The sequence below is a fragment of the Phoenix dactylifera genome, chromosome 5, assembly GCF_009389715.1.
Source record: "Phoenix dactylifera cultivar Barhee BC4 chromosome 5, palm_55x_up_171113_PBpolish2nd_filt_p, whole genome shotgun sequence".
In the NCBI taxonomy this organism is placed as follows: domain Eukaryota; kingdom Viridiplantae; phylum Streptophyta; class Magnoliopsida; order Arecales; family Arecaceae; genus Phoenix; species Phoenix dactylifera.
The window spans coordinates 3984467-4003812 of record NC_052396.1 but is presented as its reverse complement, the minus strand read 5'-3'; the positions used below and the strand labels follow the sequence as shown (position 1 = coordinate 4003812).

The 19346-nt window shown below is 40.4% G+C and overlaps 2 protein-coding genes across 3 annotated transcripts; one reads left to right on the top strand and one right to left on the bottom strand.

Annotated features, from left to right (window-relative positions):
* Positions 1–516: 516 nt before the first annotated feature.
* Positions 517–6675, bottom strand: LOC103711687 (coatomer subunit alpha-1-like). Of its 2 annotated transcripts, XM_039126554.1 has the most exons (5): positions 6477–6675; positions 6058–6344; positions 5066–5560; positions 1827–4781; positions 517–1056 (listed from the first exon to the last, which is right to left on the bottom strand). In XM_039126554.1, exons 2-4 carry the CDS (start codon positions 6263–6265, stop codon positions 1831–1833), a joined length of 3654 nt encoding a protein of 1217 aa, XP_038982482.1. In that variant the 5' UTR covers positions 6266–6344; positions 6477–6675; the 3' UTR covers positions 517–1056; positions 1827–1830. The 2 variants fall into 2 exon arrangements, with proteins under 2 accessions (XP_038982482.1, XP_038982481.1); XM_039126553.1 differs by lacking the exon at positions 517–1056 and having other exon boundaries at positions 1491–4781.
* Positions 6676–10362: 3687 nt separating this feature from the next.
* On the top strand, positions 10363–17256 carry LOC103711688 (cell number regulator 6). The gene is made up of 4 exons (XM_039126552.1): positions 10363–10752; positions 10965–11079; positions 14999–15264; positions 16768–17256. Exons 1-4 carry the CDS (start codon positions 10648–10650, stop codon positions 16996–16998), a joined length of 717 nt encoding a protein of 238 aa, XP_038982480.1. The 5' UTR covers positions 10363–10647; the 3' UTR covers positions 16999–17256.
* The last annotated feature ends 2090 nt before the right edge of the window (positions 17257–19346 follow it).

Sequence of the window (19346 nt, the reverse complement as noted above, 5' to 3'; positions counted from 1 at the left end):
TGGGGGCGTCGGCATCTGCGAGGTTTGACCACGAGTTCACAGGTTTGCTCTGCGAGGAAGTGGAGAGAACCACATACAGATGTACCAAAAAAAAAAAAAACAGCGACCACATTCAAATGTACAGTGATCCCACTGGCTCATTCCAGGCAGTCGGCATGCCTTCTGAAAGCACATTCCGCACCTATTCTAGGAAGTGCAGCATAGAATCTAAAGACCAGAGTTCCCATTTACCATCCAATGTACCAAAATCAACGTTTTAATAGGAGATTCAAAAGACACGTAACCCGATGCAGATCTACTAGCAGAAAGTGTGCAAAAAGTGGTTCTCCCGTAATACACATAAAAAAAAAAAAAGCATTTCTCCCTGCCAGTCCGCCGCCAACACGTCTCAGCATCAGGAATGATATAAAAAACTCACAAGAAGTCAATCTGCCATCTGATCTTGATAAGAAAACATGGAGCCGATGGAAACCATTCGTATCAATTATGAAATTTTTTGCTAGCGGCAAGTACAGCTGGAGAAGCCAATAAATGGGAATAGATTTATCCAATGGTTAAAAACAAAAAGAGCACTAAGCAGTGCATAACTTAAAAACAAAAAAGAGCACTGAAGCAGCAGAGAGTGGAAACCTAGGAGAAAGAATGGATTTTAGAGAGGCAGGCCATAAGCCCGGCACTGTAGTAGTAAGACACCACCTAAATAACTAAGTCAGCCATAGAAAGCTTTCATCATGAACCAACAGCATGCCTGTGAAAGGAGAAACATTAATCAGGGTTTCAAAGCATATATCATTACAAGCCTGACCTCATATAGTCCACATCTGTTGCACTTTTAATTAGTTACCAGACGGATTGCCATGAAATGGAAAGTGTAAGCAAAACATCACACTCCACATGAAATCTTTTCCAACCTCTTACTCCTTTATCTGTAATAAAATCATCACTGGTTACTGCCACTTCTCACCTCTTCAGTATAATGACTTATATCCTCCAATTAGCCTGCATCACTTTGATGTCACATTTTCTTATTCGAAGTAACCCTCTCTCTTCAACTTTCTGTGGAGAAATAAATCCTATGTTATTGACAGGTGGCTTGCACGATACTCTCCAAACTAACTTACAGAAACAGAGGTGTTTCCTGATGTTAAATCTCCTAGTATAGAGCATGCTAAGTGAAAGCAAGATATTATTCAGCCGACAAAAAGTTGAACAAGAAAATTATATCATAAGCAGTACATTCGATGGTCAACGTTGTTAGTTGACACAGGTATCAATTATTATGATTTCAAGCCTCGCAAGGTCATTTTTATGACAAGAGAATTATTCACGGTGCAAGTTGTGGGCTCCAGGCAGATGAGCCCATGAGGCATCTGTTGGCTGTGCAAAAAGAACTTTATCAGGTGAGTGGGATGTGATAGGGAATTTAGTTCCAAAAAAAGGCTACAGTGGTGGGCGGCATGAAATCAAAAAGTAATTACTCCCGCAGGACATCACAAACTCAGGAATATACATGATGTATTAGAATAACAAGCACAAAGAACCCTGCACATCTTTTAAACAAATACAAAGCAAATAAAAGCATTCCCACACTTCTGAAGTAAATGAACCTCTCACATCGCTCCTCTACAAAATCTGCATGAACTAATCAAAATTGTACATTTAACAAGTCCTATCTGGCCCAAAGAACTGAGCAGAATGCTCAACATTTCCTATTTTTATTGTTTCACCTTTCACACAATTAGTCGGTTCCCAGGCAAAGATATAACATGACATTCTTAAGCTAAAAAACACAAAAAAGAAAGACAGCCATAATGTAAACCAAGTACCTTTTTATCTTGTCTGTGTGGGAGAACAGAGCAGACCTGATGCATCTGCACCCACCACCGCAAGCTCACAAACAGCACAAATCTGCCCCTCTATGGCTGGCACAAAGCGAGCCCCACAATACGGGCAGGAAATATCCTTCTGCCCGCAGTAGATTGGAACAAAAGTAGCCCCACAAACTACGAATGGATTCCTGTAATCATAATTCAGCTGGTTGGTATCCTTTTTATCACCGCAAGCCTGCAACACCTGCCTAGCCTTCTTCACTTGGGCTTCAGTAGGACTGTTCTCCAGAAGCATCCTAGCAAAATTGGATGCTGTAGCAAAGTTCCCTCCCCTGTAGCAGCTACTCATTGCGCTTGCAAGCACGAGTCTCATGTGAATCTTTTGAAGCTTACAGTTGGTGAAGTAGCATGCCAACTCCTGCTGACGAATTGCATTGTCCTTGATTTCCTTTCTTTTCACTTCCATCTTCAAGCCCAGGACATACTCTCTCGCTATCCCAATAAGCTCCTTCACTTCATCAACTTCCCTCCTCGAGTCCACCACCAAAAGGGGGATAGTGTGCAGGATACTGAGAAATTGACGCAAAGCCTCTGGAAACTTTCCCTCTGTTGTGACTCGGTACGCAGCCTTAAGCTTCTCATCCATCTGTGAAAACTTAAAAACAAGCGCTGGTGGGCCCCTGACGTTAGGACTGGCAGACTCAGTCCAACCCTTCTCAACAGCAATTGATATCACTGGTGCTGTAGCGAAAGCACGAAGATATGTGTGGCTACCTTCGTAAAGATCCACAAACAACGGCTTTAAGGGACCAAAGTTCTTTATGCCCAGTTGCCGGCTAAGCAGGCGCATGGCAGTGTCGAAATTTCCAGCTGCCACATGCTCCCCTGCCAGAGAGGATTTCTGAATCCAAATTTGGCTTACCGGCATGCCTGGTGTGGGAGCGACAAACAAAGGTGAACGAGCATTGGTGCTAGCTTTTGGTGTTTCCATATCTGGTGGTAATTCCAAATCTTCAAGGTCCCAACCTCCTTCCTCATCATTCTCTTCATCTGCTTCACCATCCTCAACTTCGGCTGCTATATCGCCATTCTGAATTACGCCATCAACATCAACAATATCCAAATCCTCATCACCCCAGTCCGCACCGTTAGCTTCTTCCTCCTCATGTCCTGCACTCCCAATATTATCCAACTCGCCTTCAAAAATACCTCGCATCACCCTTAACAATGGCCAATCACCACTGCACATGAGTGGCTGAGGTGGCATCAGAAGAGAACTGACTTTTCCTTCAGGTATAGAAGGAACATTATCTCCCAATTCAGCTGCAAGCCTGTCAGCAACATCAGCAAGCCCATGAGTGGCAGCTGTGACATATGCAAGAGGCAAATGGCCAGCTCTCTCCAAGATCGTGACACGTTCGCGTACGTCACCGAGATACATGGCATTGTGGAACTGGCCCATCACATCATTTTTAATCTCGGCTATCCTCAACATTTTGGACAGTTTTTCCATGTTCCCTGTTACAAGATAGAGAAAAGATAGCCTCTCGAAGTTTTTAGTCCTCTGGTACGCATATTCCATAATACTGGTGTTTCCCTGTCGGAGAGCCTCAATGCCCAACCTGTACCAGTAGTCCTTCTCATCTATATCCTTTGCTGAAGCAACGGCAATCTGGATGTTGCCACTCTCAAGAGCCAGGTTGAACCGGGTCCTCTCATCTTTGACAAAATGGAGAGCTACTTCAGGGAAACCTTTCTGTTGCAGATATGCGATCACAGCCTGTCCGCAGAGCTGTGAATGCCTGATCATGCTCATCACATGGTCATATCTTTTTCGCAAAAGGGCAAGCTTGAAAATGTATTCTGTAGCATCAATTGACATAACCCGATTCTTCCCGTCACGATCCAAGCAATAGATATTGCTACCAGAAACCTTGGTTAGGTAAATAGGAACATCAAGGGTTCTCACAATTCCACTGTCCCCATTAGGAAGGCAGTACTTAATATGGTTCAAGGTTGTATAAATAAAGACGCCATTCTCATCCCAGGCACCACTTTTGACACGGATGGTCTCATGAAGCGTGCAGCAGTGCGTAAGTTTCTTGCTAGCAATGACTATAGCATGTTTGCTCAACAAGGCAACAGACTCCATGTCAATTGACCAAACAACATATTTGACAGATGGGGTCTGAAGTTCCCCAAGAACAAGCCTCTGCTGGAGATCAAAGATGACCACCCTATCCTCAGCCCTACACAACAGATTGCCCGTCCCGGCATAAAATATTGCATCTGTAGCAATAGGAAGAGGACTCTTCTTAACAATCTCATTCTTAAGGTTCTTCACCAATGCTTGATTGTTACTCTTGTCGAGAACTGCAAACCTGTTGCGAGCTACAAAAACAGCTGAGCCCCCGGATCCCTTCTTTGCTTCCTGCATAAAATCACCCCTTCCAGCAGAATCCTTGGGAACAATATAGAGTTCATATGATCCCCCATCCACATCAGAGCAGAGCAAGACAGCATTCTCTGTGGGGCTGTAAGACAGCGTTCTGGGTCCCTGATTCAAGTTGACAGAACCAAGCCTTCTAATTGGAACCACTTGATTATCCTTTTCGGATGAAAACTCATGGAACCGCAAAAACCGATCTTTTACATAGTAGAGAGTATCTCCACTCACAGAGAAAGCAGGGCGCTCTCTCTCCAATTTAAAAACAATCATACCGCTGTCATGACCAGCTGCAAGAAGGTTCATTTCTGGATGTGCAGCAAGAATCCAGAAGCGGTCATGTTCACGGCGAAATGTCTGAATACCAGTGCGCTTCGTAGCATCCCAAATGCGTATGCTTTTGTCCTCTGAGTTTGACACAATAATATCCTGCTTTGCGTGGAACATTACACAAGAGACATTATTCATGTGCCCTCTCAATGTGTCCACTTCCCAAGCCTTGGTATCTATATAACAAGACAAGTGATTTGTGTTAATACATTTCCACTCTATTTAAGATCAGAAGGTATATTAAAAGCTTCCTTGTTTAATTCTCGAACATTAAAATTGTAAAAAAGAATCTATCTTGTTTATTCATTTTATTTTCAAGAAACTCACAAGAATCTATGCTTATTCCCCAGATTCAACATAGAGTAGTAATTTACTAAAGCTTCTTGTGTTGTTTCAATTCTTCCCCTTCATGGATACTATAAAAGACATGAGGAAGCTTGGAAAGCGCTTTTGAGTTTACCATTCATTCGCCATAGTTTCAACTGTCGATCATCTGCTCCAGACACGATAAGAGGCAGACTAGGATGAAATGACGCCCAGTTGACTCCACGATCATGACCTTCCAAGACATACTTGACAACAGCATCAACTCCACCAAACAGATCAGTGTTCATCTGGCTCAGGCGCAAGATGTCATCAGCTGGTGACACCGTCTTCTTCCTCAGCGCACCAATATCCCAGACCCGGACCGTCTGATCCAGGGAAGCAGATACAACCAGGTCCTCCTTTGGATGGAACAAGGCACACATGACATAGTGGTTGTGCCCTGTTAATACTGAAATGCAGGTGCGAGACTGCCAGTTCCAGATTCTAATAGTTTGATCATCACTAGCACTAACAATCCATGGATACTCATCATGAAATTGGACTGTCCGAATGTAATCGAGATGCCCAAGAAGCGTAAATAGGCACCGATGGGTCTTGTAATTCCAGACCTTGATCTTGTAATCATCACCTGCAAAAATATAGCATTAGTGCAGTTGCAGACATGGTGCAGACCCTAGACTTGCACACATAAATTAGGTAATCCGAACTCACTATACAACTTCATAAAACTTAGCAATTACTATTCATTTCACAATATTTAAGATCTCAAAATATCAGATCAAAGCGAAAGCAAACAAAGTTCGATCTTTTAGGTTTTATGGTAGATAGCCAACAACATCAAACTCAAAAATAAATAGGTTAACATAAAAATTAGATAAACAAAGAACACATTGCAACACTAACTGTATGGACGATCCCAACCTAAATCATTTGCATGCAATTCATAAAGAATTGAACAGAACCGCCCAGATCTATACATAATATGATTAAAACCGAGATAATAGGAATTTCTTTTAAGTTTGGCAGATCTAAACCGATAGTTTACAATATTAATAACCAAAGTAGGGAATAATAAAACTCCATCCGTAAAGAGAAGATTCTGATGACAAGGGGAAGATGAATCACCTCCGGAGACGAAGAGGGGCTGAGATTTATGGAAGTGAACGCCGCGCACAGGGCCGTCGTGCTCGTCAAATCGGTCGATGAGGGTGCCCATCCGGTAGTCCCATAGCTGGATCACGCCGCTGTGGAGGCTGGCGAGGATCCATGGCCGCTTGCTGTGGAAGCTCAGCCCCTTCACCCGATTGCTTTTCGTCTCGAACTTGGTCAGCATCTCTCCCCTCCTTCCTTCCTCCCTTTCGCTGCCTCCTTAATCCACCTGATCTCAGGAAAACCTAACTACCCCAAGAAGCCTGAGAGATCCAAAGAAACCAATCAAAAGGATCCAGATTAGACGGGGCGAAATCAGATGCCAGCTTTAGGGTTAGGACTCGGATCGAAGAGCGGATATGGAACCAAGAAACGGCAAAAGGAAGGGCTCCGACCTCGGTATCTCAGATCTAGATCTAGATCGAGGAGAGAGAGCGACAAGAAACAATATTCGCCGGGTACGAGATCGCCGTTGCCGCTAGAGAAGAGTAGGCGGAAGGCACCACAATGAGATCTCTCCCGTTGTTACCCACAGCCACTCCTCTCTTCCGTCTTATGCCTGTGTTTTGTTTTTTTCTCTATTTTCTTTTTTTTCCCGTGCTGCTGCGAGCCATCGACGAAGAGAGATGGGGAGCGGTGAGTCATCCGAATATTTTAGATCGTTGGATGGCAACGGTTGGTTGCGTGGGTTCGCCTGTAAGGGAGCGAACTGCTGTAAGGTAGCAATACGTAGCACGACCATATGCAAACTAAGCCCTATATGGAACGATTGTTGGGTCCAATTTTCAGGTTCAAATCAAATCGGTTACATGGAATCAACCATCGTCCACCCGACCCATTTGCACCTTTGCACACCTGTGACGGATAAAGAACAAACACTGAACATTATCTATGTATTAGCATAGGTGATGCCGAACAGCAGGGAAAGAAAGAAAGAGAGGCCAGGTAGCCTCGTGGTAAGGGGGCTTGGACTCTACTCGATTTGTCCGAGTTTGAAACACACGGGCGTCGATTAAATCAGGAGACCGCATGCTCCATGCCCGGATGGCTCTGTGTGGATATGCTTTTCTTCCATCAGTACTGAGGTGGCGTTGGGGTGATTGTACTCACATGTGGATGACCCAGTGGGGTTTTCTACGGGTTAGAGAGGGCACGCTGAAACTTGTGACCTGCATCGAACATTTTCTGGTGGAAAAGAGGCCTAGTGGGGGCTGCTACGCGGGTGGAGTTCTGCCCTTCCCCCTCCCCTCCTATTTTTTACCAAAAAAAAAAGGAAGAAAGAGAGAAAAAAGAGAGAGAAGAAGTAGGGAAGAGGAAGAAAGGAGAGAGGAAGAGGAAGAAGAACTAGGCTTCGCACCTAGCTCCGCTCAGGGTTTCACATGCTAGAGCTAAAGAATTCAGAATCAATTTTCATTCATAGCATAACTCTAAACGATGTACGGTCCAACATATTTATAAGACCCAAAAAATGCAATAGACTCCTAAAAAGAAACTAGTCTCACAAAATATCCTCACAATAACGAAATACTAAAATAAGCCCTAAAGGTGGTCAAATAACAAAATATCCTAATAAGTCCAAATAACATAAATTCACTCTCAAAATAAAATCAAACTAGCTGGACCATTCTCTTGTTGCGACCATAGACCCGAGTGGCGGATGACCTGGCACTTGTGTCCGCACCAATAAGTACCAAGAAAATGCACCCGCAATCCAACCCAACATGTGCCAAAACCATGTCGTATGATTAGCATTTTTTTTTTTCAAGGCATGCGACAATTCAACAAGATTTTAATCGTTTTCCGTCAAACAGAAGGAAGCTGGACGGTTCCATCTCAAGCATACACAAACCAAGGCAGGACACGTCCCTACTAAACACATGCATTGTTATAAGCCACTATCGGGGAAAAATCACATATAGCTGCATAACAATACATCGGACAAGCTTGTTACAAGATTTCAAGCATTTAAATCACACACTATCAGCCATATTCCTTCATTCCATACCCCTATCATAGGGTTGCTTTTTGGTTAAACAGACTACACTGACCTAAGTACAAGCACTCCAACAAAAAGTCCAATGATTACTATGAGACTCGGGCAAACACAAGGTAGAGGAATTAATCTGTTGCAATTTGAGTCGAAGGATCATCAGAAAGCTTCTGTTACATGATTTAAAATGTGAGCACAATGTAGCAGATATAAATTGCTAGCAGATGAAGAATACTGACTAGACAAGCACATATCAATTACCCGTCAACTCTTCTAACTGAATATTAGGCATAAAAGTATGGCAGGGTATATCCACGTAATTTGGGCCTCCCATGTTTTTTTCTAAGCAGGTTGGACGTGTCAAAAAAAAAAACAAACAAAAAAAAGGACAAACAGCTGACTTGAAGCATATAGAGCTCGTAAACTTTGATGGAAGTTTGTCTATTAGTGGAGAAGGCACGAGTGCGTCTACTTTTGTGATTAGGGTTCACAAATTCAGACTGATTGTAGCCAGTGGATGGCGCACCTTCGAGTCATCTGTTCTGAAGGCGGAGCTCAGGGCCGCATAGAAGGGTGTCTTCTATGTGAGGCGAGTTTTGGAGGCCCAATGCATCATCTTAGAGGGGGAATCAGTAGAGGTGGTTGAGTGGATTCTATAGGGGGGCTGGGGGTCTTCGACCATCCACTTCTAAAGGACGTCAGACAATTACTGCAAGAGTGTACCGTCTTGCAGCTTGGCCATGTATTTCGGAAGGCGAATAGAACTACTAACTAGGTTGCCTCCTTTGTTGTTCATCATTTTAGAAAGTTTTTTTGGGCCCGTTGTGTACCTGTCCCTCCACCATTGTGGAATATCTTGTCTCTTGACTCTGTAGACAAATGCTCAGTTATGAGTGTGTGCAGAATTGCTGATACTTTCTAAATTTCTGTTGATGAATGCATGTGATCTGGAAAAGATTAGTATCAATTACACTCCGAAAAAAAAGGAGAAACCTTTATTTTCACGCTTCCTGGAGGAATTGTTGAGCTTGCAAAAAGCTTCACCTAATGGCGTATTGGAGTTGACAAAATATTGAATTAAAAATACAAATCCGATCCGGATCTGATCCGGACCCGATACGGATCCGACCAGACCTGGACCCGACCCGACCCGAATGACCCGTCGGGGTAGGTATGGACCCGACCCGACCCGACCTATTTTTCAACCGGGTCGGATTTGGGTCCAAAATTAGGACTCGAACATGCAACCGGGTCGGATCGGGATCACCTAGGACCTGACCCGACCCATTTGCAGCTCTAATGCTCACGTGAGATTAGTGGGAGCGGCCATAAACCATAAACCAAAAAGAACTTCCCCTTCAAGCAACACCCTAAACCACTTGTTAACACCAACTAAGTATGATCAAATTTGAAAGGCTATATTGATGGATGGATAAAACTAATCAGAAGGCTATTCTTACAACCATCACCCAACAAATACACACACACAAAAAAAAATACTTCTTTAACAGGTCAAGTTTTAGAAGCTCATTTTATTATATGATTTTACTAAAAATCCGCCGTGGTTACGAAAAAAGTTTCCCATTTTCACCCATCTCAGATCATCACCAGTAAAGTGTGATATTCTCATTTAATTTTTTTTTGGTAACGCATCATAAGGCCATATTACAAAACTAAAAATAAAAACTAATGCCAAATGTATTGCAATGCAAGCGATCACCAACTATACTTTTGGACGAGCTTCAAGTTTGGCGTGGGGGATACCATGATGCAAGCCAGCTGTTTCGTTTCGGTGTTTGGCCTGATGGCACGAACCTCCCGCTTCGGAAAGTAGTCGGGCTCGCTCCCATTCAAGACGATGGTACCGAGTACCTTGGCATTCGGCAGTGCTTTTCTAAAATAAAATAAAGTCAAATAAAAAAGTATTAAAGTAATGCTATGAGACGCCCGTTACGTGCGCACCCAATCGACTTTTGCCACGAAAGTAAGCAATTTGTATAGAATGGGTGCCCCGAAGCGTTTTCCATGTTTGGGTGGGTGGCAACTAGTTGCGTTTTCTTTTTTTTTTTATGGTTTTACTTCGGATTTATCCCCATTTGTTTTTTTAAAAAAACACGTTTTCCGTGCTGGATTGCCGCCCCTTGGCTTCGGTAGACACGAGGTGGTTCCACGGCGTTATTCTTTCCCGGGGGTGAGTTTACCTAAGATTCTACCGGCGACTGGAGTCGTCAACTCTAAATCTTCTAGAGAGTTACCAGATCACGAAACTAGAAATAGGTCTCTTTCTCAACCGCTCGACTTTTTCTCTTCGGGGAGGAGCTGGACCTTGGCCAGTTGGCCCTGGACGCTTCCTCGTTCTCTGTTGGCATTCGGGGGGCTCTCCTCCGTCTTTTCGGGCCCTAGCCTAGGGTTTTTGCCACATATCCGAGTGCTATCTTGTTGGTTTTTCAGATCCCTGGGGATACTGGGAGAAACCTTGAGGAGATCCGAGGAAGGGCAGAGATCGATAGGATTTTGGAAAATTTTCCCCTTTTTTTTTATGAAAAATTGTTCCTGCTGCTGTTGCGGTTGAAAGGATGGCGGAGAATTCATCGCGGTATGTGAAACTAACGAAGCATCAGGAGGCGCCGGTAGAGGAGATTCGCCCTGGAGAGCTGAATCAGCCCGTTCGTATTCCCCAGGTTTGCTAAAGTCTCGATCTTGGATCCTTTTATGTTCAGAACTCCAAGAAACGTTCCAATGGAGTTCTTTATTTGGAATTTTGACCTTGCTTTGGATCTGGGTTTATTCTGTTTATATGGCAAAACCTTCACTACTTCAGATGAAATTATGGTACCACGCTGTTGATTGTTTGGCGCCCTTGTGTGTAACATAACCCATTTTATTTGGCCAGTTGGAGGTTCGCAGATGTAATGAGTGCGGGCAGCCCTTGCCAGAAAGCTATGAGCCACCGGCAGATGAACCCTGGACAACTGGAATTTTTGGCTGCGCTGAGGATCCTGAGAGCTGTAAGATATTTTCCCTTTTTCATGCTTTATATATCAAAGGTTGGAGCCATGATTCGTTTCTTTTATTACATTGTGTAGCATAATATAGTGGAGTTACTGACAGGCCCATTTGCTTTCTCTCAGTGTAGGTGGCATGACTATCTAGTATAATATACGAGTGGGTTAATTAATTCTGACATATGTTTATATGTTGTTTTGCTTATAACTGCTTCAGAACTAGTGTAGGTGAAAGAAATTCACCATTTCTCATGACAGCCTTTGTGTATCTTATGCATATGATATATTTTTCAATTGCTCCGTGCTGTTTATGGATATTTAGTTAGATGTATTATGCATGTTTTTTATATATTCATTTGGTTTGTGATACACTGTATTCTTTTTTTGGACTACGTATCTCTGCCGGCATGATTTACTACTTGGTAACGTGGAGCACACTCTCTCTTGTTCTTGGTGGCGTCTATAGAGAATAACTTTATGAAGTCCTAATTAAGCTATTACCCTCTGTTTGGTACGAAGGGTGGATTGAAGGAAAGATGGATAGGGAGGGAAGGTTGGATGAGGGAGAGGATGGATAGAAAAAAAAAGGAAAAGAACTTTGCTCCAACAAGGAACTAAAACAAATTGAGGTGGGGTGGCAGGATGTTTGGGTTGGGAAGGTTGAGATGAAAGGAAAATAAAGAAGATACACGAAGCAATCTTTGAACAGCTTAAAGATATCTCTGAGTTCTGTTTTAATACCACCGAAGATGAAAAGGCGAGTTGATTACCAAAGGTTATCCTTGAATCTCTCTCGCTTGAATTACACTTTGATGTTTAAGAGGAATTTATATTACTAGAAGATAATTAAGGCTAATATAATTTCATTTTTTTTGGCTTTACGTTTTGACCCATTCTTTAACTTCTTGAGGAGTCAAATTGGTTGTTTAGGGATCAATTTTGAAGCCCACAGGTTTATTTGGAAAAGAAATCATAAATTCTCTCCTTTTCTCCATTTGGCGACGAGCTTCTCCTCATTGTGTCTGCGATCAGATCATTTTCTAGGAAATTTATGTAGACTATGATTGCCCTTCAAATTAGTAGAATAATATGTATTGTGATTAGTTAGTTATGTTGCTTTTGGAGGCCTATTAACTTTCATAGGTATGAATTTTGGAGTTTCAAATGAAACCTCTCTAAACAAGGTCGATTTTATCCAATTGCCTTCTTGCTCTTGACTGTGGACTCAACCAGGATCCCAACATATCCTCCTTTCATTACTTTCTTAAATTTTCCCCAATATGAAATTTAATCTTCATGCAGATCAGTTTGCTTGAACATGGTCTACAATAGAAGCTATAAATGTTTGAAGATCCCTGCATGATGGCATTAAGGTTCTAACTATATTCTAAATCAACCAATCTGACATTTGTTTGTTGTGGAATGTGATCAGAAGCTCAAATAACATGAGGATGTTTGCAACATTTTGATCATACCGTAATCTGTTTGGAGTAGTGGCTGGATGATCTAATCAACAGGATTCACAGAATCTGTGAGTGGATGGAATACAAATGGTTCTAGATAGTAAAATTGAGATCTATTGGCTGGAAATCTGACAGTTCAAGCCAATGTATTATGGAAGACTTGAATATGGTAGAAAGTAAGTTTGCTGGGCTTTGCTGCTGATGGTCACAAGAGAAACATCATACTTCATTCAAAATTTAGGCTTGCAGATGCAGCGACTTATATATGAGTCATTCTACCATGAGTTGAGGGATATGAAGCCTCAAAGGTGTATTGGTGCCTTATATTAATGGTCAAAGGACAGTGTGGCAACCATCTAGTAGTCAGATCAAAGATTGAATCTTGGAGATCCAATGATGGATTCAAAGTGGAGGTTCATTGGCATGATTTGTGAAAACCAGCCCATTTTAGTAGAAAAAATTTACCAATTTACTCCGTATTTTTGAATCATTTGCGTATTAGAAACTCCCAAAGAGTTGAACAGCTTGTTTAGGACCAAAGAAAAAAGTCTACTATTTTGGAAAAACCATATGTCTACAAATTTTGGAAAAATGACTTCGTTTGTTTTTTCCCACTCCATTCTCATCCTCTGAATTGATTGATGAGCCCATTATTACTACAGCTGCAGTTTTTTCCTTTTATTTGTGAAAGCTAGATAGACTAGGATCCTTAGTTAAACTATGGTTGATATGGTTACATAAGCTTTTGAAAAGTTATTCTGTCTCATACTTTTATATCGGTATACTGAACAACATTTTTAGCTTTTATTTAGGAAAGGTGGATTTTTTTATAATCATTTTCTTCCTTGTGATTGTGGTCTTGATGGAAACACACTTTCCCCTCTTTTATCAAATTTGTTTGGATTCATAATTAATTTTCAATTGTAGAAAATTATATGATTATTTTTACATGAGGGAGCTTCCCTGTAGCATGTAACTTTGAGAGTAAACAACTACATAGCATGAAGTTTGATGCTTAAAAGTTAAAACTTCATTTAGCTAGAACAAGCACTTGATCTGGAGATTTGTGTAGCCAACTTTTGATTAGGAGGTTATTTGGTGATCTCTCTTCCTATTTGTCTTATTGAATTCTTATTCATAGGTTTGAGCAACCGAGATACGACCAAAACCTCACAATATTGGTTCTCAGCATGCTAATTTAAACAACTAAAGACTGCTTAATGTCATTCCCCACAAGTAAAAAAGAGTATAAATCAAAATTTTCTTAATGCGTGAGATGTCAGGATGACTTTTGATCTCAACAAAAAATTCTCCCTCAACACTTTTCACCTTGTCCACTGGACAAGTACTCAATAAAGTGCTCCAATAGTATCCTAAAACATATAGAGGTTCAGATTTTTTTTTTTTTTTGGGGGGGGGGGGGGGGGGGGATGTCATTGAAAAATTGGAAAAATTCTATCATTGGAACTTTAAACTACTCTTCAAGGAATTATGGTTTATTCTATAGAGAAAGAGGGTCAGGAGCTCCCTTGCGCTGTGTGCTAAAGAGAAGCATAGGAGACATATAATGCATAACGACTTGATTTGAATAGAAAGATCACTTGATCTGAATGATGGAAGATTTTTGTTTTTTTTAATATGACCACAATGAAGTTGTTCATTCTCTAGTTCCAATTTAACAGATAGGCGAGACCATAACAATGCAAAGATTTTTCTTTTGATTTTTATTTTCGTGTTTTAAGGCTTTCTGCTATTTTTGTGATGTTTTCTTCATTTTATGTACACTTCATCCAATTTATTCTGGAACGAATACAAAATATGAAAGTTTTAACTTTGAATTTTGAACTAGTCTATGTGTACCGTTAGTGCAAGTCTGAAAGTTCAAATCTCTATAATACTTTTACTTAAAATGGCAATACAACCTATATTGCAAATAGGCATATCATAGCTGATTGCTAGTGCATTGAGTACATTTTCAAAATTTTCTTTCGTATTATTCTTTCAAGACCTTCTGAAAAGGTCAGGATAGGTTTGTGTCCATCTGTTTATTACCTGTTACAGGTCTATCTTGTTCAATGTCAGTTATGCACTTTTATCCAGACTAAGTAGTAGTGATGGAATGCATATGAACATGCAAAAAATGGACCTTTCTTTTATGGGGAACTGATTTTGATCCTGAAAAGAAAGGCCATAGAACTCTACGAAAAACTCTCCCTTTGGATATATTTTTATAGTTAGAAGCAGGAAGATGAAGTGTAATAACTGTTTTGCTGTCTTCTGCTCTAACAAAACCCAGTTTAATCTTGCCTGCTCTAACCTCATAGACCTACATATTTTTATTTCATAACCATGCAAGGGGATTATCACTATCGATCTGTATATCTATCATACAACAAACATATATCATGTAATATGCCATCCCTCAGATTAATTAAATTATTTCTTCTTTGTGATTGTAGGTTGGACTGGACTGTTCTGCCCCTGTGTATTGTTTGGGCGTAATGTTGAGAGACTCAGAGAAGATGTACCCTGGACAAGACCTTGCACTTGCCATGCTATCTTTGTCGAGGGTGGTCTTGCGCTTGCAGTGGCTACAGCTGTGTTCCATGGCATTGACCCAAGAACATCATTTCTAATCGGAGAAGGACTGCTGTTTACTTGGTGGATGTGTGGTATCTATACTGGTATTTTTCGGCAGTCACTACAGAAGAAATATCATCTCAAGGTGAACCTTTCTTCTTCTCACTCCTTTCAAGAGCACGTGATGCCAATGCAAAGTTAACAGAAACATTGATCTTATTTTTAACTGAAAACAATAGGGGACCTGCATTTTGTTGCATTTATAGCTGCTTTAGAATCAGATAAAAGCAATTGATGGAGGAATTATGCACATTCGTAATTAGCCGAATGTACGCAATTGCACATATTCTCTTATTTTTTCTAGACGAGGATTCTTGTCCACTGGAAACACCTTGGTTGACTTATCCATGTGCACTTTGCTTGAGTACATGGGTCGATCCTTCGGTGACCATTAGGTTAGAAGATGGAGGCTGCTTATGTGTTTTTTGATAGTTTCTACTATTTCATGCACATGCAATAGCTGCACAACCTTGGCCATTAATTTTGGGTTGGTTTACGGATTGTAGAGTATCTGTTTCTATCTCAATATCCAAAAAGTAAAGTGTCTTCAAAGCATTTCTCAGCTTTTCATTCTTCATAAAGTCTTCCTTTTGGTTACCCAACCCATGAGCTTGAGATACCTTGTCACGGAGGCTATTTCTCATGTCTGTTCTATGATGCATGTTTCTAGAACTCTTGCTTGGATACTTGCATGTTATGGCATCAGAATTGACTTGGACTCTGTGTTATCCCAGCTCGAAAAATTATGGTTAGCATCAAGACTGCACGTGAATGTGGATGCATAAATTTATGCACTTATGCAAATTTTTGAGTTTATCTTAGTATTCAAAAAGAAGTGTTGCTGTTATGTAAATTTTACTGTATAGACAAATAATCGAATCACTTAATGTCTATGAAATAACAATGGCCAAGATCAAATATAGACATGTCACAATGATGCACTAGAAAAAAATAAACAAAAAACAAATGCACATGCCTAATATTTCTCATGTATATTTTGTTATTAAGTATGTTATTAGATACTTGACTTATTTGTTCATATGTTTTGCTTTTTACCATTAGAAGGTAGTGATCTTTTGAAAAGAAAAAGGAGGACTACAATTACTGGTTCCGGTTTGGGTGTTATATATTCAATAGTGGCACCTCACCTTGGTTAAATGAGAAAAGAAATTTATTTGAGTAGTTTGCCCCTTAATCTAACCTCAATTTATGTTTCTGGCTGTTTACTGTAGTTGTTCTATACTTCCTGTATACTGGCGCATACATGAAGCAAGGTGATAGTTGAGATGAATGGTAGCTATTTGGCCCACCACTTGAATATCTGCATTTATTGTAGATTTTCTTGTGTGTGTGACAGCTGAAAAGAGAACCTCAGTGATATAAACATAATGGTGTTAATACCATATATTAATAATCTTTTTCTCTTAGCGCCGATGTTTTTAATAACTTGACAAACTTACATGAACAGCAGGCTACTTATTTGCACCTTCCTAAATCATTTCCCATATTTTGCTTACACAGTTACACGTGCTTTTGACTTACTTGAGTGAGGCTTATTATTTACTGGTATCTTGTAATTGCCCTGCAGAACTCGCCATGCGACCCCTGTATGGTCCATTGCTGCATGCATTGGTGTGCCATCTGTCAAGAGCATCGAGAAATGAAAGGGCGCCTCTCTGATAATGTCATTATGCCGATGACTGTTGTGAACCCACCTCCAGTGCAGGAAATGAGCATGAATGAAAGTCGTGGTTCAGCTGCCCCTGATACAGGTGCTCAACAGAACGAACATGCCAATTTGGAGATGGAAGCTTTATAGATACTGTGTTTTATGCTAAGGTTTGAGGAATTTTTGAGGGAAGAATACGTACTAGAAAATCAGCTGTCCCCTTTCCCTTTTTTTTTTTCTTCTCTCTCGGAAAAATACTTTTATTAAGAGACTTTTCTAGGTGCCTAGGTATGTCTAGAGAGCTTTTCTTCTGTTGGTTTGATACAGAACTGATGCAACTCTAGAAAGTACAAAATATGGATATTTGTTTGTCATTTCAAGATTAGTATCTTATCCTTGTTGGCTGAACTCCAAAAAGTACTGCAACTTTCTTAAAGTTTAGGCAGTGATTTGAATTTATCAGTTAACTGAGGCTTGCTGCTCCTCAATTCTTAGAGGTGCTTAAAGGCTTAATATGTCTTGGTATGGCTGAATTGGAACCATACGTTCAAAGTGCTCAAACTGGACTAGAAATTTTTTCAAGGTTTGCACATGTATGGCAACTTTCAACCATCATATATGGGCATCTCTACAATTTCGATGCTTGCTTGCATCTGTTTTTCCTTTTTCGGAATTGTGGATTGTATGCCCTTTGAAATTATGCATTTTATCTAATATACTAGACGAATGGATGGCATTAAACATATTTTATGATATAATATTTTTCGAACACTAACGGATGCAAAACCAAGATTTCTCTAGAATTTTTTAGATCCTTGGTAATTTGGTGAATTGTTGGAATGCCTTGTTATGTTAGCTGAAAAATGGACTATGCCTGGGAAGTTGTATTGGTGGTTCATCAACTTTATGATCGAGTAAAATTTTACACAGCAATTATATCAATGTACGAAGTGACATGATCTGTTAGAAGGGTGATTTGGGATTGTGTGAAAAATGCTTGGCACGACGACTTTGTGATGGATATTATGTTTGGGATTTTTGCAAATCGTATCCAGCATTTGACTAATATCACATATAACACTTCCTCTTATCCCTATTGACAAATCCATCTATACAAAGCCTATCTATATTGAATCTTAGGTCAAAATTCTGTCAATTGATCTTAAATAAATCATTACTGTGCACATTAGATGAGATTAATATATATATATATATATATATATATATATATATATATATATATATATATATGATCAAAATACCATCGGAGTCAACGTTTCTCCAGGCCCTCCTCCTCTGCAGGTTGGATCATCACCATGTCATTGTCGACTTTGATATTTTCCCCCACTTATGTGAAAACCATTCCTCCAGCATCCGCTTTGATTTCTTAGATCTACTCTACCATTTTTTTTATTCTTTTTTTCAGTCTTTTACTGTAAGATGTTTATATAATAGTAGAAATAGATGTCATTTTGGGGTTTGAGGGCAAGGCACGCGGCAGAAAGAGTTCCACTTATAAAAAACTAGATGTCTCTTTCATTAAAATAAAAAATAAGAGCAATCTTAAGGGCTACTTTCATCTTTTCGTATTGGATAAATGGTTTGGCCGTTAGCTTCTACCATCTACTAGGCATAAGTGTAATAAAGAAAAATCTCAAAGAATTTTTGTAATTTGCCCAATTAAAGAACAAAAAGCTAGAGATCATCCACCATAAACCGGTCGGTCTACTAATTCGACCTGAAAAGTGGTGATTAGATGAGCCGCAGGCGAGATTCGATTGATATTACTGACCTGCTCATGTGACACACCAATATCGAATTACCACTCCAACATAGGAAACAATGTGGTGATCTGATGAGTGATTGGTAGTAGTACTTAGAAAAACAAGATAAACTTTGCTGATAAACTGCTTGTGAGATGAGTCGGATTTAAGGCCTATTTGATTGTCTATAACTGGGCATCCGAACTCAATTTGGCTTAGGGGAGCTCAATTTGAGCGTTTTCATTAATCGAAGTGAAGCTAAAGTATGTTTCCATACTCAATTTATGAAGAAATGGCCTGCCGAAGCCGTTTCAGTAACGTGGGTTTCCACTCGACCCATTTATAACAAACTAAATGGACCCTTACCCAAGTTGGCCTGCTGGTAGAGTCCATGCAATGTATTAGTCCTCAGTTCAGATCATGCCTTTGTGGATAGGGGGTTTAAATTTTGTCTTGTCAGTGCAATTTAGCCATAGACGATTCCCAAATTAGTCAAACCGGAGTCAGCCGGTGATTACTCTTCTTAACGGTTTGTCAACGGGCCACTTGAAGCCATGGTGTGACCCACTAATGGCCACTATCTACATATTTCCATGTTGTACCAACTTTTTTCATTGAAAGGCTGAACCACCACATTTCCGTGTCCGAGATTGATCCATTCTACTTATCTTATGACCACGAGTTTTAAAGTCTGCATGGCAACCCATCTCCGTGAAAGCTCTTTATTGAAAGGCT

What these genes read in the sequence shown, in the direction of transcription:
- LOC103711688 (XM_039126552.1), top strand. Translation starts at nt 10,648, where the DNA reads ATGGCGGAGAATTCATCGCGGTATGTGAAACTAACGAAGCATCAGGAG. An exon ending in AGCCCGTTCGTATTCCCCAG is followed by an intron (nt 10,753 to 10,964) that starts GTTTGCTAAAGT and finishes TTATTTGGCCAG; the next exon opens with TTGGAGGTTCGCAGATGTAA. An exon ending in AGAAGAAATATCATCTCAAG is followed by an intron (nt 15,265 to 16,767) that starts GTGAACCTTTCT and finishes ATTGCCCTGCAG; the next exon opens with AACTCGCCATGCGACCCCTG.
- LOC103711687 (XM_039126554.1), bottom strand. Translation starts at nt 6,265, where the DNA reads ATGCTGACCAAGTTCGAGACGAAAAGCAATCGGGTGAAGGGGCTGAGC. An exon ending in GCCCCTCTTCGTCTCCGGAG is followed by an intron (nt 5,561 to 6,057) that starts GTGATTCATCTT and finishes ATATTTTTGCAG; the next exon opens with GTGATGATTACAAGATCAAG. An exon ending in GAAACTATGGCGAATGAATG is followed by an intron (nt 4,782 to 5,065) that starts GTAAACTCAAAA and finishes CTTGTTATATAG; the next exon opens with ATACCAAGGCTTGGGAAGTG.